At 51.2% G+C, this 14639-nt stretch overlaps 1 protein-coding gene across 2 annotated transcripts; it reads left to right on the forward strand.

Annotated features, from left to right (window-relative positions):
• The first annotated feature begins 245 nt into the window (after window positions 1-245).
• LOC117003120 (probable G-protein coupled receptor 83) lies at window positions 246-8434 on the forward strand. Of its 2 annotated transcripts, none has more exons than XM_033072789.1 (5): window positions 246-428; window positions 1226-1855; window positions 2635-2760; window positions 3042-3175; window positions 6400-8434. In XM_033072789.1, the coding sequence occupies exons 2-5, from the start codon at window positions 1472-1474 to the stop codon at window positions 6992-6994; spliced, it is 1239 nt and encodes a 412-aa protein (XP_032928680.1). In that variant the 5' UTR covers window positions 246-428; window positions 1226-1471; the 3' UTR covers window positions 6995-8434. The 2 variants fall into 2 exon arrangements, with proteins under 2 accessions (XP_032928680.1, XP_032928679.1); XM_033072788.2 differs by lacking the exon at window positions 246-428 and adding an exon at window positions 852-1066.
• The last annotated feature ends 6205 nt before the right edge of the window (window positions 8435-14639 follow it).

The following is a 14639-nucleotide window of genomic DNA, read 5'->3' on the forward strand; positions in this document are numbered from 1 at the left end:
TATATATGTAAGGAATAAGTGACACATACGGAATGCAAAATGACAAAGATGATACTATCTAGTTTAAAATTATGTTGCCTAAAGTCCTTGAAACCTAAACTGTCTTCTGCATCAGCATATGCCAAAAGGGACCCAGCCGTGAGAAGAACACTTATTAAAAAAAAAAAAAAAAAGAGGGCAGTGCCGGGGACTGTGCAGTGCAGTGCAGGGATGCTCCGCGCTCGCTCGCCCCGGCCCCGCATCGCCCCTCGAGCAGCCTCGGCAGCGCTGGGTGCGTGTGCGCGCAGGGAACCGCGGCAATAATTAATCTCCGGTTATTAACGACTCCCGGGCCGGCGGGGCCCCGCCCGCGCCGTTTTATGAATGGAGAAACCCCGCCCCGAGCGGCGGCTCCGTGCCCGCCCCCTGCACGTGCGGGAGCGCCGGGGGTGAGAGGGGTGCGGGGTGAGAGGGGTGCGGGGTGAGAGGGGTGCGGGATGGAGAGCGCACGGGGTGGGAGGGGTGCGGGGTGAGAGGGGTGCGGGATGGAGAGCGCACGGGGTGGGAGGGGTGCGGGGTGAGAGGGTGAGAGGGTGAGAGGGGCGCAGGGTGAGAGGGGTGCGGGATGGAGAGTGCACGGGGTGGGAGGGGTGCGGGGTGAAAGGGGTGCGCGGTGGAGCGCGGAGAGTGCGCGGTGCGGGGTGCAGGATGCAGCGCGGAGAGTGCGCGGGGTTAGAGGGGTTCTGGGTGTACAGTGCAGCGCGGAGAGTGCGCGGGATGCGCGGTGAGAGGGATGTGCAAGGTGCGCGGCGTGCGTGCAGTGCAGGGGTGCCGTGCAGAAGGTGTGCGGGGTGTGCGGTGCGGGCAGTGTGCCGTGCGGGGTGTGCGGGATGTGCGGAGCGAGGTGTGTGGGGTGTGCGGTGCGAGCAGTGTGCCGTGCAGGGTGCGTTGTGAGTGGTGTGTGTGCAGTGCAGGCTGTGTGGGGTGTGCAGTATGGGGTGTGCAGTGTGAAGTGTCCAGCCCAGGAGCCGCTGCTGCCCCTTGGGACCGTGCACCATCAAGGACGAAAACGGCTGGGCAGTGTGAGGTAAGGGAGAGGGGTAAGGGTAGGAGTTAGGCAGAGGGGTAAGGGTGGGGAGTTTGGTTTCTCCTTGTGGTAGGAACTGGGGTACAATCATGCTGTAATTATGCAGTGTCACACACAGACCTGTCTGATCCAGTGAGTGAAGTGTTGGTTTCTATTCAGAATTCAGATCATTGCTGGAAAGACGTCTTTGGATTTGTTTAGAGCGGAAGGTGAATGTTTCTGCATTGGGAAGAAATTCCTGCAACAACAGCACAGGATGGTCAGACAGGCTGCTTGAGCCCAAAGCTCACCTGTGGAGTTCTTGCTCTTCTTGCTATGTGAGAGAGTGTGTGGTCCCAAACCAGCTCCTTTCTGGCTCACCGTTGGATCTGCTCCCCAACAGGGAAGACTGGGGATCAACCTACCATGCCTCCCTCTCTGCTTCAGCCATACAGGTCACAGGTGATGGGGTTTCTTGAGGAGTTTGACCATTACTCCTCCCTGGCCAAGCTCATGTCCATCTACCACGCAACTAACAGGACCATCTTCAACTGGACAGAGAGCCGCATTGTTGAGTGGGAGAAATTTGCTGAGCTGGCTAAATATGAGCCAGAATCCCAGAACCCAACGGTGAAAGCACTCCTAATCATGGCATACTCAGTCATTATTGTCATGTCTCTCTTTGGGAACATGCTGGTGTGCCACGTGGTGCTGAAGAACAAGAGGATGCACTCAGCCACCAGCCTCTTCATCGTCAACCTGGCGGTGTCAGACATCATGATCACGCTGCTCAACACGCCTTTCACCTTGGTAAGTAGCTGGTCTTGCTGTCCCTTCAACCAGGACAGGAGTCTCCCACCCACCAGAACTCTGCCTGGTGGTCAGGCTTTCCATGCACTCTCCTAGGGCTGAGGTAGGAACCCAGCACCACCAAGTCTAACTGGTAACTCTGCCAGGCAGGTAAAGCACTGTTCAACAACCTGTGGGCTCTCTGTTAGACTAGGTACCTCCTGGAAACTCCAAGGTCTACCTCAATGTGTGCTACCAAACCCCACAAGAGCTTCTTGGGGAATGAGAACAAGTTCCTGTGTTTTTAATGTTCATGCAGGAGAGCACTAGAGAGTCCTTTAGTGGGTCAGAACAGTCTGAATGCCAGTCCTACAGTGTGACTGGAAGAAAGTAGTCAAGCTTTTCAGAGATGCCAGCTGGATAAAGGCTTCACTGAAAGTTCTCCAAATCTTACAGTGGGGTTGACATCAAATCTTGGTCCACTTTTTCCAAATGTAGTCGTGAGTGTAATAAAAAGTTTTTACCACTGTTCACAAACAATGTCTGTGGAACAGGCCAGGAGGGCTCTGGCATCACCACTTCATAATCAGTGGGGTTTGACCCTATAAACTCTTCTGTAAAGGTGTTTCAGAGACCAGGATAGCTGATCTTCCTATAAGTTTCAGGTGAAGCTGTCCAATCAGCCAGAGCCCCTGAGCCAGCTCAGGTTCCAGCCAAGGGACTTGTTGGAACACAAAACAAATTGCCATAGATTTGTTTTCACCACATTTTGTGGCTGATGAGCTGTTGCTTCCCCTCAGGTCCGGTTTGTGAACAGCACGTGGGTTTTTGGGAAGGCCATGTGCCACATCAGCCGCTTTGTGCAGTACTGCTCCCTCCACGTGTCCACGCTGACCCTGACGGCCATCGCTCTGGACAGGCACCAGGTGACACTGCCCACCCCTTCCTTCCAAGGCTCTGGGAGGGCACTTGAGCTGTGACACACACTTGTCTGACTGAGGATAAAGTTTAAAAGCTCTTCTGAGCAGACTGAGAAGTTCAGTGTTTCCCATTTTCCAGGTCACTGTAATGAACAGAACATTTTCCTAATCATGGCTATCATTTTCCTATCATTAGCTGTGTTAGCTTATGTCACAAACTGCCCACTCCTCTTGTGAGGGCCTTTGCTTCCTGTGGGAGAAGAGTCATGACAGAGTTTCTGTTGCAGGTCATCCTGAACCCGCTGAAGCAGAGGATGTCCCTGACAAAGGGAGCTCTCAGCATCTCTGTTATCTGGCTGATGGCAACCTGTTTCTCCCTGCCCCATGCTGTCTATCAAAAGCTTTTCCAGTATAACTACAGGTGAGTGATCTCCCCTTGCCAGTGAGTGTGTGGAGGTCTGGCAGCCACTGTGCAGTGCCACTCGCTCAGCAGAGAGGGCACCAAGTGTCCCAGGCACAGGGACAGGTGATGTGGGATGAGAGGGTTGGTGGGTGGGTGACATCCCACTGTCCTGTCCTGCTGTCCTGGGTTTGCTCTCACCACCTCCTGTGAGCTCAGGTGAGGCTCTGGTCCCACTCCCAGCCAGGTGCTGGGGCAGCCCCAGGCACAGCCTGGCTGGGGCACAGCTGTTAGCAGCACACACCTCCTCCAGTGCCATGGAGAGGCTCTGTCCTGAGAAGATAATTTTCTCCTGAGGGACTTTCTTCTTCCCTCATTTTGCCTGCTCAGCTCCTCAGCCCACCAAGACCAAGCCACCCAACTTGCTCAGGCAGGGAGGAGAGTCAAACTGCAGTTTCAAAAAGAAAGAAAATGGAATTCCTGTTGGGAATGCCTGTGCTGACATCACCAAGGCTCTGCAGGGAGCAGGAGCAGGGGACCACCCTGGTTTGTCAGCAGGGCTACTGATCCCTCTTCCCCAGGATTTCATACATTGAGGTTGTGACTTCCCTGTACTTCATCCATGTGGATTTACAAAGCAGGACCAACCTTCCCTGAAGCCTGAGGTTCCTCTGTCCAATGTCACACTAATGAGAAAAACATAGAGAAGCCCCTTCTTCATGAATCAGGGGACCAGTGTGGAGTTGGGGGGACCCAGTGGGGGCAGGTGAGGGAGCAGTGCTTTGGCAGGAACTGGAGCTGTGTGCAGCCCCTGGTGTGCCATGGTGCCTCTCCTCAGGAAAAGGAACTCTTTCCTTGGCTGAACACAATGGCAGCAGATGAAGTGGAATTTCACATCCACATGAGGATGGAAATACCGGAAAAAATAGAAGGTTCTGATGTAGAGTGAAAAAAAAGAGAAAGAATTAAAAGTTTATCTCCCCATGAAAGGCCCAGCAATGGCACTTGTCCCTGCTGTCACCCTCTCCCAGGGAGAAATACACACCCAAACTCTGGGGTTCTTTGCCCTTGCAGTCCTTTCCTCTGTGGTACCCAACCTGTTCTGTCCCTCCTGTCCCCACCAGCCTGTGGCATTGCTGTGACCTCTCTTGTCTAGAAAACAGTCTGTAACAGTACCCAAGTGGGATTTTTGTGGCAGGTGTCACGCTGCTGGTGCTGCCCTTCGCAGGAATGCCAGCCTTGAGGCCAAGGGGATAATCTTACCATGACCTGTATTTTCAGGCTGAGATCAGCATCCCAGGGAGTGGGGCAAGGAGACACTGACAGGCAGCAGGAATGAGATTTCTATTGTAGACGTTGACCTTCTGTATAAAGGACAAATCTAATTTCCTGCAGCCCAGCCAGATCCCTCCTGTTAATGAGGCAGGAGAGGGTGAGTGCCTGCAGGGGCTGTCACTGCTTTTGCTGTACGAGGGGCTGCACCAGCTGGAAGTGTGATGGGGGCTTCACAGCCCTCCCCTGCCTGTGCTTGTGCCTGAGATAGCCAGGGGATGTCATAGCTCTGACTGTCCAGACTGTAAACACAGGGCAGGGTTACTCCGTGCTTGCGTTGCTCCGCAGCTGTGCTTGGGGATTAGGGAACAAATTGCTCATGAATGAACGAACACTACGATCTGTTTCGGGGCACCTGTCTCTGCTCATCCTTTGGCATGGCCAGAGGAAACCGAGCCCTGTGTTGGCACGAGGCAGCTCAGCGATATAAGGACTTCCAGGACATGCTATTCCTGTCCCTGCTTTCCATTGAAAAAAAAAATCACAGTTGTAATATGGCTTGTAATAGCTCCTGCAGGGGCAGGGCTCCTGAGATTCCTGCCAGGGAGTGGTTAGGGTGCTGGGATGTGAAACAGGGGCTCCACCAACATCCATTTCTACACAGCAGCCATGTGAGTCCCTGATCATATCAGAATACACCAAAACACTGTCCTGTCCTGCCTTTGCAGGTCCCCTGTGCCAGTGGTGAGGTCCCCCAGATCCAGGGGAGGAAAAGGCTGCAGTTCAAAAGAGATTATTTTCTCTTCTGTGTCGGTTCTCCCCTTGAGTGGTGTTTCCAGGTCCTCCATACTCGGTGGACCCATTGTCACTCCTCTGACCTCATCCCCTGCTCCAGCTGCCTGTCCCCAACAATCTTTTATTTGTAGCACAAAAGGCAGCTCCAGCAGTTGAAAACAGGATATTAAAGATATTAATCAATACTGCAGTGAATAGTACAAATTGGTGGGGGCTAAAATCTGTGCTGAATAGAGGACAACCAACAACACAGGATGAAGAGAGAAAATGGAATAAGAGAAAGAGAAAGGAAAAGAAAGAAAAGGAGAAAACATCCTCTGGAAATAAATTCCATCACTTCCAGTCACCAGCTGCAGGGTGTGGAGGGGACATGCAGTGCAGTGCAGGGTGATGGGATGAGAGCTGCTGCTGCCCAGGCAGTGGGAGCACACCTGATCCTGGGGCTGGATGGGGTGGGACAGGTGTAAGGGGTTGTTAAAATAACTGCTGTGTATGGTCACACTCGGTCCTTTTGTTAATTAATTGTCAGTGGTTCAACTGGAGCCAAGTGACTCATCATCACTGCAGTTTTTAAAGGCAGCAGGAAGGTTCTAGGAGCTGATGGAAAGGAAAGGAAAGGAAAGGAAAGGAAAGGAAAGGAAAGGAAAGGAAAGGAAAGGAAAGGAAAGGAAAGGAAAGGAAAGGAAAGGAAAGGAAAGGAAAGGAAAGGGAAAGGGAAAGGGAAAGGGAAAGGGAAAGGGAAAGGAAAGGGAAAGGAAAGGGAAAGGAAAGGGAAAGGAAAGGGAAAGGAAAGGGAAAGGAAAGGGAAAGGAAAGGGAAAGGAAGGAGAGGAGGTTGGTTATGCCTGTGAGATTTTTTCAGAGCCTCCAGCCCTTCCCCCCTCTCCAGAGCAGTTTTGGCTTAGAGCTGCTGCAGTGGCTCTGGCTGAGGGGTCCTGTGCTGGGGGGTATGGCAGGGCAAGGGCTCCTGGCTGCTGGGGGACACAGCAGGGTGGGTGCTCCATGAAGGGCAGGGGCTGCAGGTCCAGTCTGAGAGAGACATGCCAGAGCTGTGGCTCTGTGTCCTCCCTCTGTCTGCACTAGACCTCTGAGCAGGTGGCTGTGGGCAGTGTGAGACCCCACAGTGGTTTGTTGGGACAGCAGTGGCCACATGCCATATCTGTATTTTGTGTTTTCAAGGGAAGCCACTGTCCGGAGTCTGTGCCTCCCTGATTTCCCTGAGCCTGCAGAGTTGGTCTGGAAATATCTGGACCTGTCTACCTTTCTCCTTCTTTACCTGCTGCCTCTGCTGATCATCACCATCACCTACCTGCGCCTGGCCAAGAAGCTGTGGCTGCGCAATGCCATCGGGGACATCACCAGGCAGCAGTACGTCACCCACCACAGGAACAAGAAGAAGAGCATCAAGATGCTGATGCTGGTGGTGGTGGTCTTTGCAGTCTGCTGGTTCCCCCTGAACTGCTACGTGGTGCTCATCTCCAGTCTGGGCATCAAGACAAAGAACTCTCTCTATTTTGCCCTGCACTGGTTTGCCATGAGCAGCACCTGCTACAACCCCTTCATTTACTGCTGGCTGAACGAGAGCTTCCGCGCGGGGCTGCGCTCCCTGCTCTGCTTCTGCCAGAAGGTGCCCCAGGCTCAGGAGCAGGCTCTGCCTCCCAGGGCCATGTCCTGCCGTGAGGCATGGCTGGAGCAGGCCAGCTGCAGGAAGGGAGCTGCCTCCCAGGCCAGCTGCTCCATGGGGAACCTGCCCATGGCCAACACAGACCTGTGAACCACAGGGCTGGGGGGAGTCACCTGGCTCTGCGAGGCATCCAAGGGCATCTCCCAGTCTCTCCTCAGGAGCCAGCATTGCTGCTCTGCTGTTTTACTGCTGGCTTTTGGTTTATCTTACTGCAGCCCTTCCTGTGCTTGGCATGGTGGGCACAGCCTCTCCAGCACTCTGCCAGTAAAACCCATGCTGCAGCTGGCTCAGGGGGCAGGAATATGTACAGGGGACATGGAGCTTCTCAGACATGCTGATCTGCTTCAGGTTTTCCCATTCATTGCTATCAGAGGGAGTTTCTGGGTTTCTGTCACTGGCCTGAGTCACTGACCTGTAACCTTTGCTATAGTGTGGGGCTCTGCACAGCAGCAGAAACAGATCCATGGTGGTTCAGGTGTTTGAAGGACATGCAGATGAACCCCATCCACAGGCAGTCTCACCAGTTAGTGTCTAGCAAAGCCTCCAGCAGAGGTAAGGATTAACAGCAATTTTGCTCTCAAATTCTGCTGCTCCTCCTGTCCTGTCTCTATCCCACCCACAGCAGCTGGAAGGCAGCCCCAGACAAGGGGAGCAGGGATGCACCCCAGGAGCCGTGGCTGTAGGCTCAGATGGCACTACGACAGATTAATGTAGTCCACTGAGAAGTTCTTTTTATTATAAATGTATTAATTCAGTAAAGAGAGCTACACTGGCACTTCACAAAAGGCCACAAAATATTTCATCAGGGCTGTAGCACGCACTCAGTGAAGAATGGGATCATTCTGCATTGTTACTAGTTGCTATAAAAGTCTCATTTGAACAACAGCGGGGCAAGAAGGGGCCAGAAGGAATGTCCTGTGAGGAGCAACCAAAGTCTTTGGGGATGTCTAGTTGGTACAAACCAGGTGATGGATTTCAGTAGCCCAAGGGCAGCCAGGTCTGCTGGAGAGCTCCTGATCTGCCCTGGTGAGAGCCCAGACAGATCTCCTGCCCAGAGGCAGTGGGGAGCTTGGGTGACTTGAGGGAATAAGGACATACTCCCACCACCTTCATGGGGGAGGATAAGCCAGAGCAAAGAAGGGAAGCTAAGGACTGAATAATTTTATTTTTTTATTTATTTTCCATTTGTGCAGTGAGAAGGAAAAGGAAAGAAAGGAGGGGGGTTCCTTGCTACAGGCCACTTGACCCCAGTTGGGCACCTTGGGTGTGAACTGCAATGCCTGCACCAGAAAAAAACAGCAGAGCACGAGGAGTGGCAGCATGAATGGGTGAATACTTGGTCCCTGAGGCACTTAGCTTGGAGCTGACAATTATTGAACATGGGAAATCAAAGCTGTCTGTGCTGGGTGCCAGTGCTGTCCTTCCTCAGTGTACAGCAGGGTTTGTTTTCAGTCAAAAAACATCATTGTGAGTTTTTCAAAATGTTAAAATCATCTCTAATTAATAAGCATCACCTCATTTAATTATTAAGAGAAGTTATCACTTGTTTTTTTTTAACTGTTCCTTGCTCCTCTCTAGCCTTGTGTGAGCAGCTCTCAGTCTGCCATGTATTGTCTTTAATATTTGTTAGGTTTGTTTTCCTTCCTTTCTTCCTTTAAATGGCTGAATAACCTTTTTCTGGAGGAATCAAAGCCCTTACTCCAAAGAAGGGGGGTCTCTCCACGCTCCCTTGATCTTCTGCTAATCCCTGTAGTTAGCTGTCTCTTGCTGTCAGAAATAACCTGGCTGGTTTTCCTTGGATCTGTCAATCGCAGCATCTCCTCAGTGCTGAATTTTTCTCCCCTAAATGGGCAGGATGTAAGAGCTGACTGTATCGAATCTCCGTAATGGCTCAGCTATCTGGGCTGATAATTATCAATGCCTGAGTGAGATTCAGAGCCTCGCACGCTTCACCCAACGCCCCAAGGCTCCTGCATCACTTGAGGATGCCCTGACTCCCAGCAGCTCGCAGGCAGACATAGAATGCACAATATATATTTATAAAATATAACCTGAGCGTCGTTCGACCAGGGCATGGACAGTGCCTGGGTCCCACACACACGAGGCTGGCACCGGGCAGGAGCGTGGGATGGGAGAACCCTCTGGGAATCCTCTGCCACTCTGCTGACCCAACCCTCCCCCGGTGCCCTCGGTGGCAGGCTGAACCCCGGGGAGAGTTTGGAGGGCAGATTGTTGAAATACTGAGTCACCACAAGTCTACTCCCGGGAAACTATTTGAGCACACACAAATCAGTGTGCAAAGATCCAGCGAGACATGTCTGAGTGATTAACAGCCCGAATTTATTAAGGTTAGCTCATGCCAAATGCAGCAGAGTGCCTTCAGCAGAGTTGCTGATGAAGACGATAACAGAGAACACAGTGCAGGGAATACCTGAATTCCAGAGACAAATACTCTTATATAGCCCCACCACATAATGAACAAAGAAACCACAACATGCCAACTAGATTAACAAAAAGCTAGCAGAAAAACCCCCACAATGAGTCAGAAAATTAGCTCAGGAAGGAGAAACAGAATACAATTATCATCACTTAGCTCTTCAAGTGGAAAACAGTACGGAGGGGCTGGCCAAAGCACGCTGCAGGGATGAGGGGGAATGTCCTCAGTTAAATCCAGCTTAAATCCTGGCAGTGGGGGTGGTGTCAAACCATCACCTTGCACCAAGAAGTAACTTGGCATCACTCACAGACCGGAGAGGAAGGAGCCTGGCCCTTACCTGGGAGGCTGATGTGAAAGGCACACCCCAAATTCCCGCGTGGGAGATGATGTGTGGCCACCCTGTGCCCCAGGCTGCAGCAAAGTCTTTCCCTGGAGCTGGAGCACACAGCTCTGCCCTCTCAGTGAGTGTGGAGACAACCTGGCTGCCCCTCTAGGAACTCACCTGCCCCCCAAGGAACTCACTTGTCCATTGAGAAACTCACCTGTCCCCCAAGGGACTCACCTGTCCCCACAGACCCTGCCCACTCTCCTCCCGTCTCCTCCTGCGCTGCGGTGGGCAAAGGAACGCTTGTGATCTCCCAGGCTTTGGATGGAGCCCAGGCAGGAATACTGGCAAGTGAGGGCAGGTTTAGCACCAGGCACGAGGTGCAGTCAGTGCTTGGTTTGAAGACCAAAGGCATTTCACAAGCTGCCCTGTCCCACCAGGGCTCAGCAGCGATGCCCAGCCCAGTTCCAGGGTCTGTTCCTGAACTGCTCCGTCCCTGAGGCAGTACCAGACACTCCTGGAGAGGTCTCTTTGCCCAGATGTGCTGCTGATGTCGGGTTTCTGCACTGGGGCAGGATTAATGTTCTTTGGGGTCCCTGATGGGATGGGGCAGGGGCAGCAGCAGGGACCAAACGCTGCTCTGAGCAGGGCAGGGAGAGCCAGGAGGGATGGCCAGAGCAGGCAGGGTGTGGGCGCTGTGCCTGGGGGTGGGCTGGAGCCAGCCCTCCGTGGAGGTTTGCTCCACAGGCAGCAAATCAAAAGCACCTCTTGCCCTGCTCCCCATCCCTGGTATTTTGTTATTTACCCTGGTAATAAGGGCTGAATTAAGGCACTTGGTCCTTGATTGATGTTTCACTTCCCCAGCAGCCCACACTGGCTGATGCTGCCCAGTTCAGTAGTGCCAAATTGTAGAAGTGGAGAGCAGCTGTCACTTAAGCAGACGTGACAGAGAAAAAACAGTAATAAACCCTCCCAAAAGCCACAGGCTGAGCTCTGCAGGAACCAGGGCTGGCTGTACTGCACAATAGTCTATCACTTGAAGAGACTTCTCCATGACAGGCCCATAAAAGTCTCCTTGGCAGATGAGAACAGACGAATTGCTTTATAAAATCAGATGAATGGACCATCTAATGCATCTGCTGGAGACAAACCCAATTGCTTTACAGGACACTGTAAGGGGCAAGTACAGGGAGTGTCCCCATTAATGGAATTCCTGCTTATTACTTCACAATTAATGGGGATTCAGAGCATAAAGGTTTATATCCTCTGTATCATTGCCACATGCTTTCATTGCATTCATCTTTGTCTGATCCATGCTGTGTCCTGCAGGCTCTGGGACCTTGGTGGTCTCCTGTCTCCAGGATTTCCACTCTGCAGTGACTTGAAGTTGGTGTTTGTAACTCTCAGCAGCAACAGGGATTTTCAAAGCCTCATTTTGACCGTTTCTTGCTGTTCCTACATTTCTTGACCAGTTCCTACAGCACTGCAGAAGTAATTTCCATTTCAAACCCACACTTGGGGCCAAGCTGAACACCACAATCAGCGTGATTCCGGGGTGCCCAGACTGTGGGTACTGTTAGGAAATAATTTATGACTAACAAAAATGATGGCAGCGAGTTTCAGAGCAGCAGATTTTGTTCCTATTTTTGTGACAATGTATTTTTGCAGCTACAGCCTCAGGCAGTTTTCCACAGGAATTAAGCGATCGATTAATCAATGGCCTTAACCTTTTGCAGCTTCCTTCTCCTTCCACAGCTTATTTTGACCTTTTACTGGTGACACATGGCAAACATGACAGAATTGAGAATACAAGGAGTGCCTGGATCACTTCCATGATGGATTTACCACAGTTCCATCAGTGGGGAGTTGCAGTAGGCTGGGTGGCTCTGGGCTATTTTGGACAGTTCAATTTGCTTCTGAACTGTGATACACTGCTCAGACCTTTCACATTCAGGTTAATAAACCAAGTTTCTCCTAAAGGCTGGAAAGGAATTGAGTTTTAGTTCTAACCATTACAGTTTTTCTTTCACAGTATGTGTCCATTACTGAACTCCTCTCCACAGTTCAGTTATTTAACTGTTTGTCTCCATTTCCCACCCTGTTCTGGAATTAAACACACCAGTTGCTCGAGCTGACAAACAGTGACTGATGCTGGCTGCTCCCTCACGGAGATGGCAATGGCTGCACTCCAAATAAAGTCTTTAATGCAGTGTCCCTTTCCTCTTTATGTTCATGTTTCTACAGCAGGATATAAATTTTTCCCCCATTATTGAATTTGACACACCCTGTGTTCTATTTAATGGAATTGCACTAACTTGCCTTAATTTGCCTTCCATTCAGGAGAATGTGAGTATTTTGCTGTGTTGCACAGCTTGCAGGGCAGGATGTAGGGACATTGATTCTCCAGGGGAGCTGTTATGATCAATAGAGCTAATAAAGACCGTGAATATTTAGCAACACATTCAGGCATCTCAGCTATAAACGGGAACATCTTCACCACTTGACTAATTCTCAGCTTCTTTGTGAAGCCAAGTTGCCAAATGGTTTGTTTTGCCTTTGTTTCTCCTGCTCACTGTGAAGGAAGGAGGGATTGAGGGGGAAGGTAGGACAAGTGTCCTATTTTCCTATCTGCAGCCCATGGAGATGTCCTTGAGCCTTGGAGCCCCAGCCTGGGCTCATGTCTGACTGTGGAGGTGGCCAGGGCACAGAGGTGGGGCATGGAGTGCTCCTTGCTCTGACATGATAATATTAACTGCAGGAGGTAGGAAATGATGAACATTGGCTCTGTTGTTATTGTGCTTGATTGGGGTATTTATTTGTAATCCTGTAATTCCTTCAAATCAGCTCAGAGGAGAATGAGGGGGAGTGTGAAGAGGTATTTAATGGGTTGTAAAACCACTTTATTCTTTCGCTAAAATTGCATCCCTAATGCTGCTGCATTGGAAGGCAAACTAGCCCAGTACCCAGGCTATCAGCTCCCATTAATTGTCCCAGAGGAACAGCCTGACCAGGCTCAAAAACCTCATTTACTACCAGGGCTCAGGGCAGGAATATAGGCGTTTCATTTGGGATAATAATGTATTTTTGAAGGATAATAATAATAATAATAATAATTGGCATCAGGTTGTTCTCAAAAACAGTGGTTTTTTGCCTCCAGCAAGATTGGAGCTAGATTTGTTTCCCCTTAAAAATGAACATCTGCTGCCAATAAAAAGAATTAGGATTTTTTTTTGTTGGGTTTTTTTGTTTGGTTTTTTTTTTTTTTTTGGTGGATGTTCCTCACAGTTTGGTCCTAGATGAGATGGTTTGCTGTCATTAATGTTCCCCCAAGCATTCTGCCCAGTTCCTCAGAGTCTGGTGGCTCTTTTGCCCACCAAGGCTGTGGCACTCCCTGCACAGGCACCAGCAACCTTGAGCTCCATGCCCCAAACATGCACTGTGAAGCTTTTCTGAAATCCCTGTGAGTGGGCTGACAGGTTGGGAGGAAGGTGAGTGTGGAACACAGAGGAACAATACATTTCTGCCTCCTGGCAAACACATCCAGTTCAGCAATGTGCTGCAAAACCTCTGTTTTCCTTTGCTTGTGATTGCCCTCGTGTCCTGCAGACACAGTGAGGTAAGAACTGGGGGAAATACAAAATGAGAAAATCAGAGAAGAAACAGCAAAAACACCACCTGTGGGGGAGGGAAGGAACTTGGGTATGGAAATTCATGTCTCTAACAGATTTCAGTCACAGGGGCCAGGGGCACATGGAGGGGAGGTGTTTAAGGTTTCTTTACTGATGAGCCTCCTGGTTGGAGTTAGGCAAGGAAATGAAGTGTGAAAGCAGGGAAGTTGTTTGCCAAGGCACTCCAGAGCTGGGGGTGTCACTCCTGCCCTTTTCTCAGTAAATGCTGCAGCTCAGACTCCTCTGAGGACTGTGTGCTTACCCTCTCCTGCACAGAAAAGGGCAGTCATCCCCTCCCTGTAACTACAGAATTTCAGCCAGTGTTTCAACAAAACACTGTTCTTAATCCAGGTCAGCTCAGCCCAAAGCAACCACAGGGCTTTAGTAAAAAGTGCAACTGTGAAAGCTCTTTCTCTGTGCCTCCAGAACCTGCACACGAGGGAGATCTTGGAAAGCTCCTCTGACTTCACTGTCCACAGATCATGCAATCCTTGTTAACACAGGGCTCATTAATTAATCTGGCTCCAAGCAGGATGCCACTAGGAACACTTTATTAGTGGGATCACCTCCCCACCGTGGCCAGCTCCCCCCAGCAGCTCCCCTTGGCCACTCAGTGCTGGTGGGGAGAAGGACAAGCCCTCAGAGCAGGGTCTCATGTGAGAAGGATGCAATCTCACCTCAGCAGGTCTGAGATAAGCCCTGCTCAGGGTCCCTGTCCCCACACGGACAGGTACAATGTACTCTGCAGGTACAGTCAGGGTGTGCAGGTGAGGTATCCAAACCCCACACAGTTCACTTGGGTTCTTCAAAGCAAAACCCCATGGCTCAGGGACCTGTGTTTCAGCAGGACTGCTGGCTGTGATCTGTGAAAGCTGGGATTTGTGACAGATGTCTGCCTTCCTGCTCCAGAGGCAGCTCAGGAGAAGACCCAGTGCGTGTGCCTGGTGTGGCCAAACAGCATTCCCTGGCATTCCCTCTGTGGCTGGAGGCTGGCCAAGCTGTGAGTGCCTCTGCACCCCAGCTGGAGATGTTCCTGCTGGAGGCAGCTGAGGTAAGGACCGGGTACCTCAGCACCCTGAGCTGCTGCCAAGCTCCCTGTGAAGAGTGGCTGAGGCAGCAGCAGGACTGGGGGTGGGAGCCAGCCTTGTTCTGAGCACCAGGGAGTGGGTCCTCACCCACACACTTGTCTGCTCACATGGAACATGTGTGCTTCTCTGCCAGCTCTGCTTCACAGGAGCCACCTCTTATCCCAGTGTGGAGTACGAGAATCCCAAGTACTTTGAGGGGAACAGGATTGATTTATCA

The sequence above is a fragment of the Catharus ustulatus genome, chromosome 14 (genome assembly GCF_009819885.2).
Source record: "Catharus ustulatus isolate bCatUst1 chromosome 14, bCatUst1.pri.v2, whole genome shotgun sequence".
NCBI lineage: Eukaryota > Metazoa > Chordata > Aves > Passeriformes > Turdidae > Catharus > Catharus ustulatus.

Coding starts and splice junctions, on each gene's coding strand:
- LOC117003120 (XM_033072789.1), top strand. CDS start 1,472: ATGCCTCCCTCTCTGCTTCAGCCATACAGGTCACAGGTGATGGGGTTT. Junction 2,761..3,041: donor TCGCTCTGGACAGGCACCAG/GTGACACTGCCC, acceptor TTTCTGTTGCAG/GTCATCCTGAACCCGCTGAA. Junction 3,176..6,399: donor CTTTTCCAGTATAACTACAG/GTGAGTGATCTC, acceptor TGTGTTTTCAAG/GGAAGCCACTGTCCGGAGTC.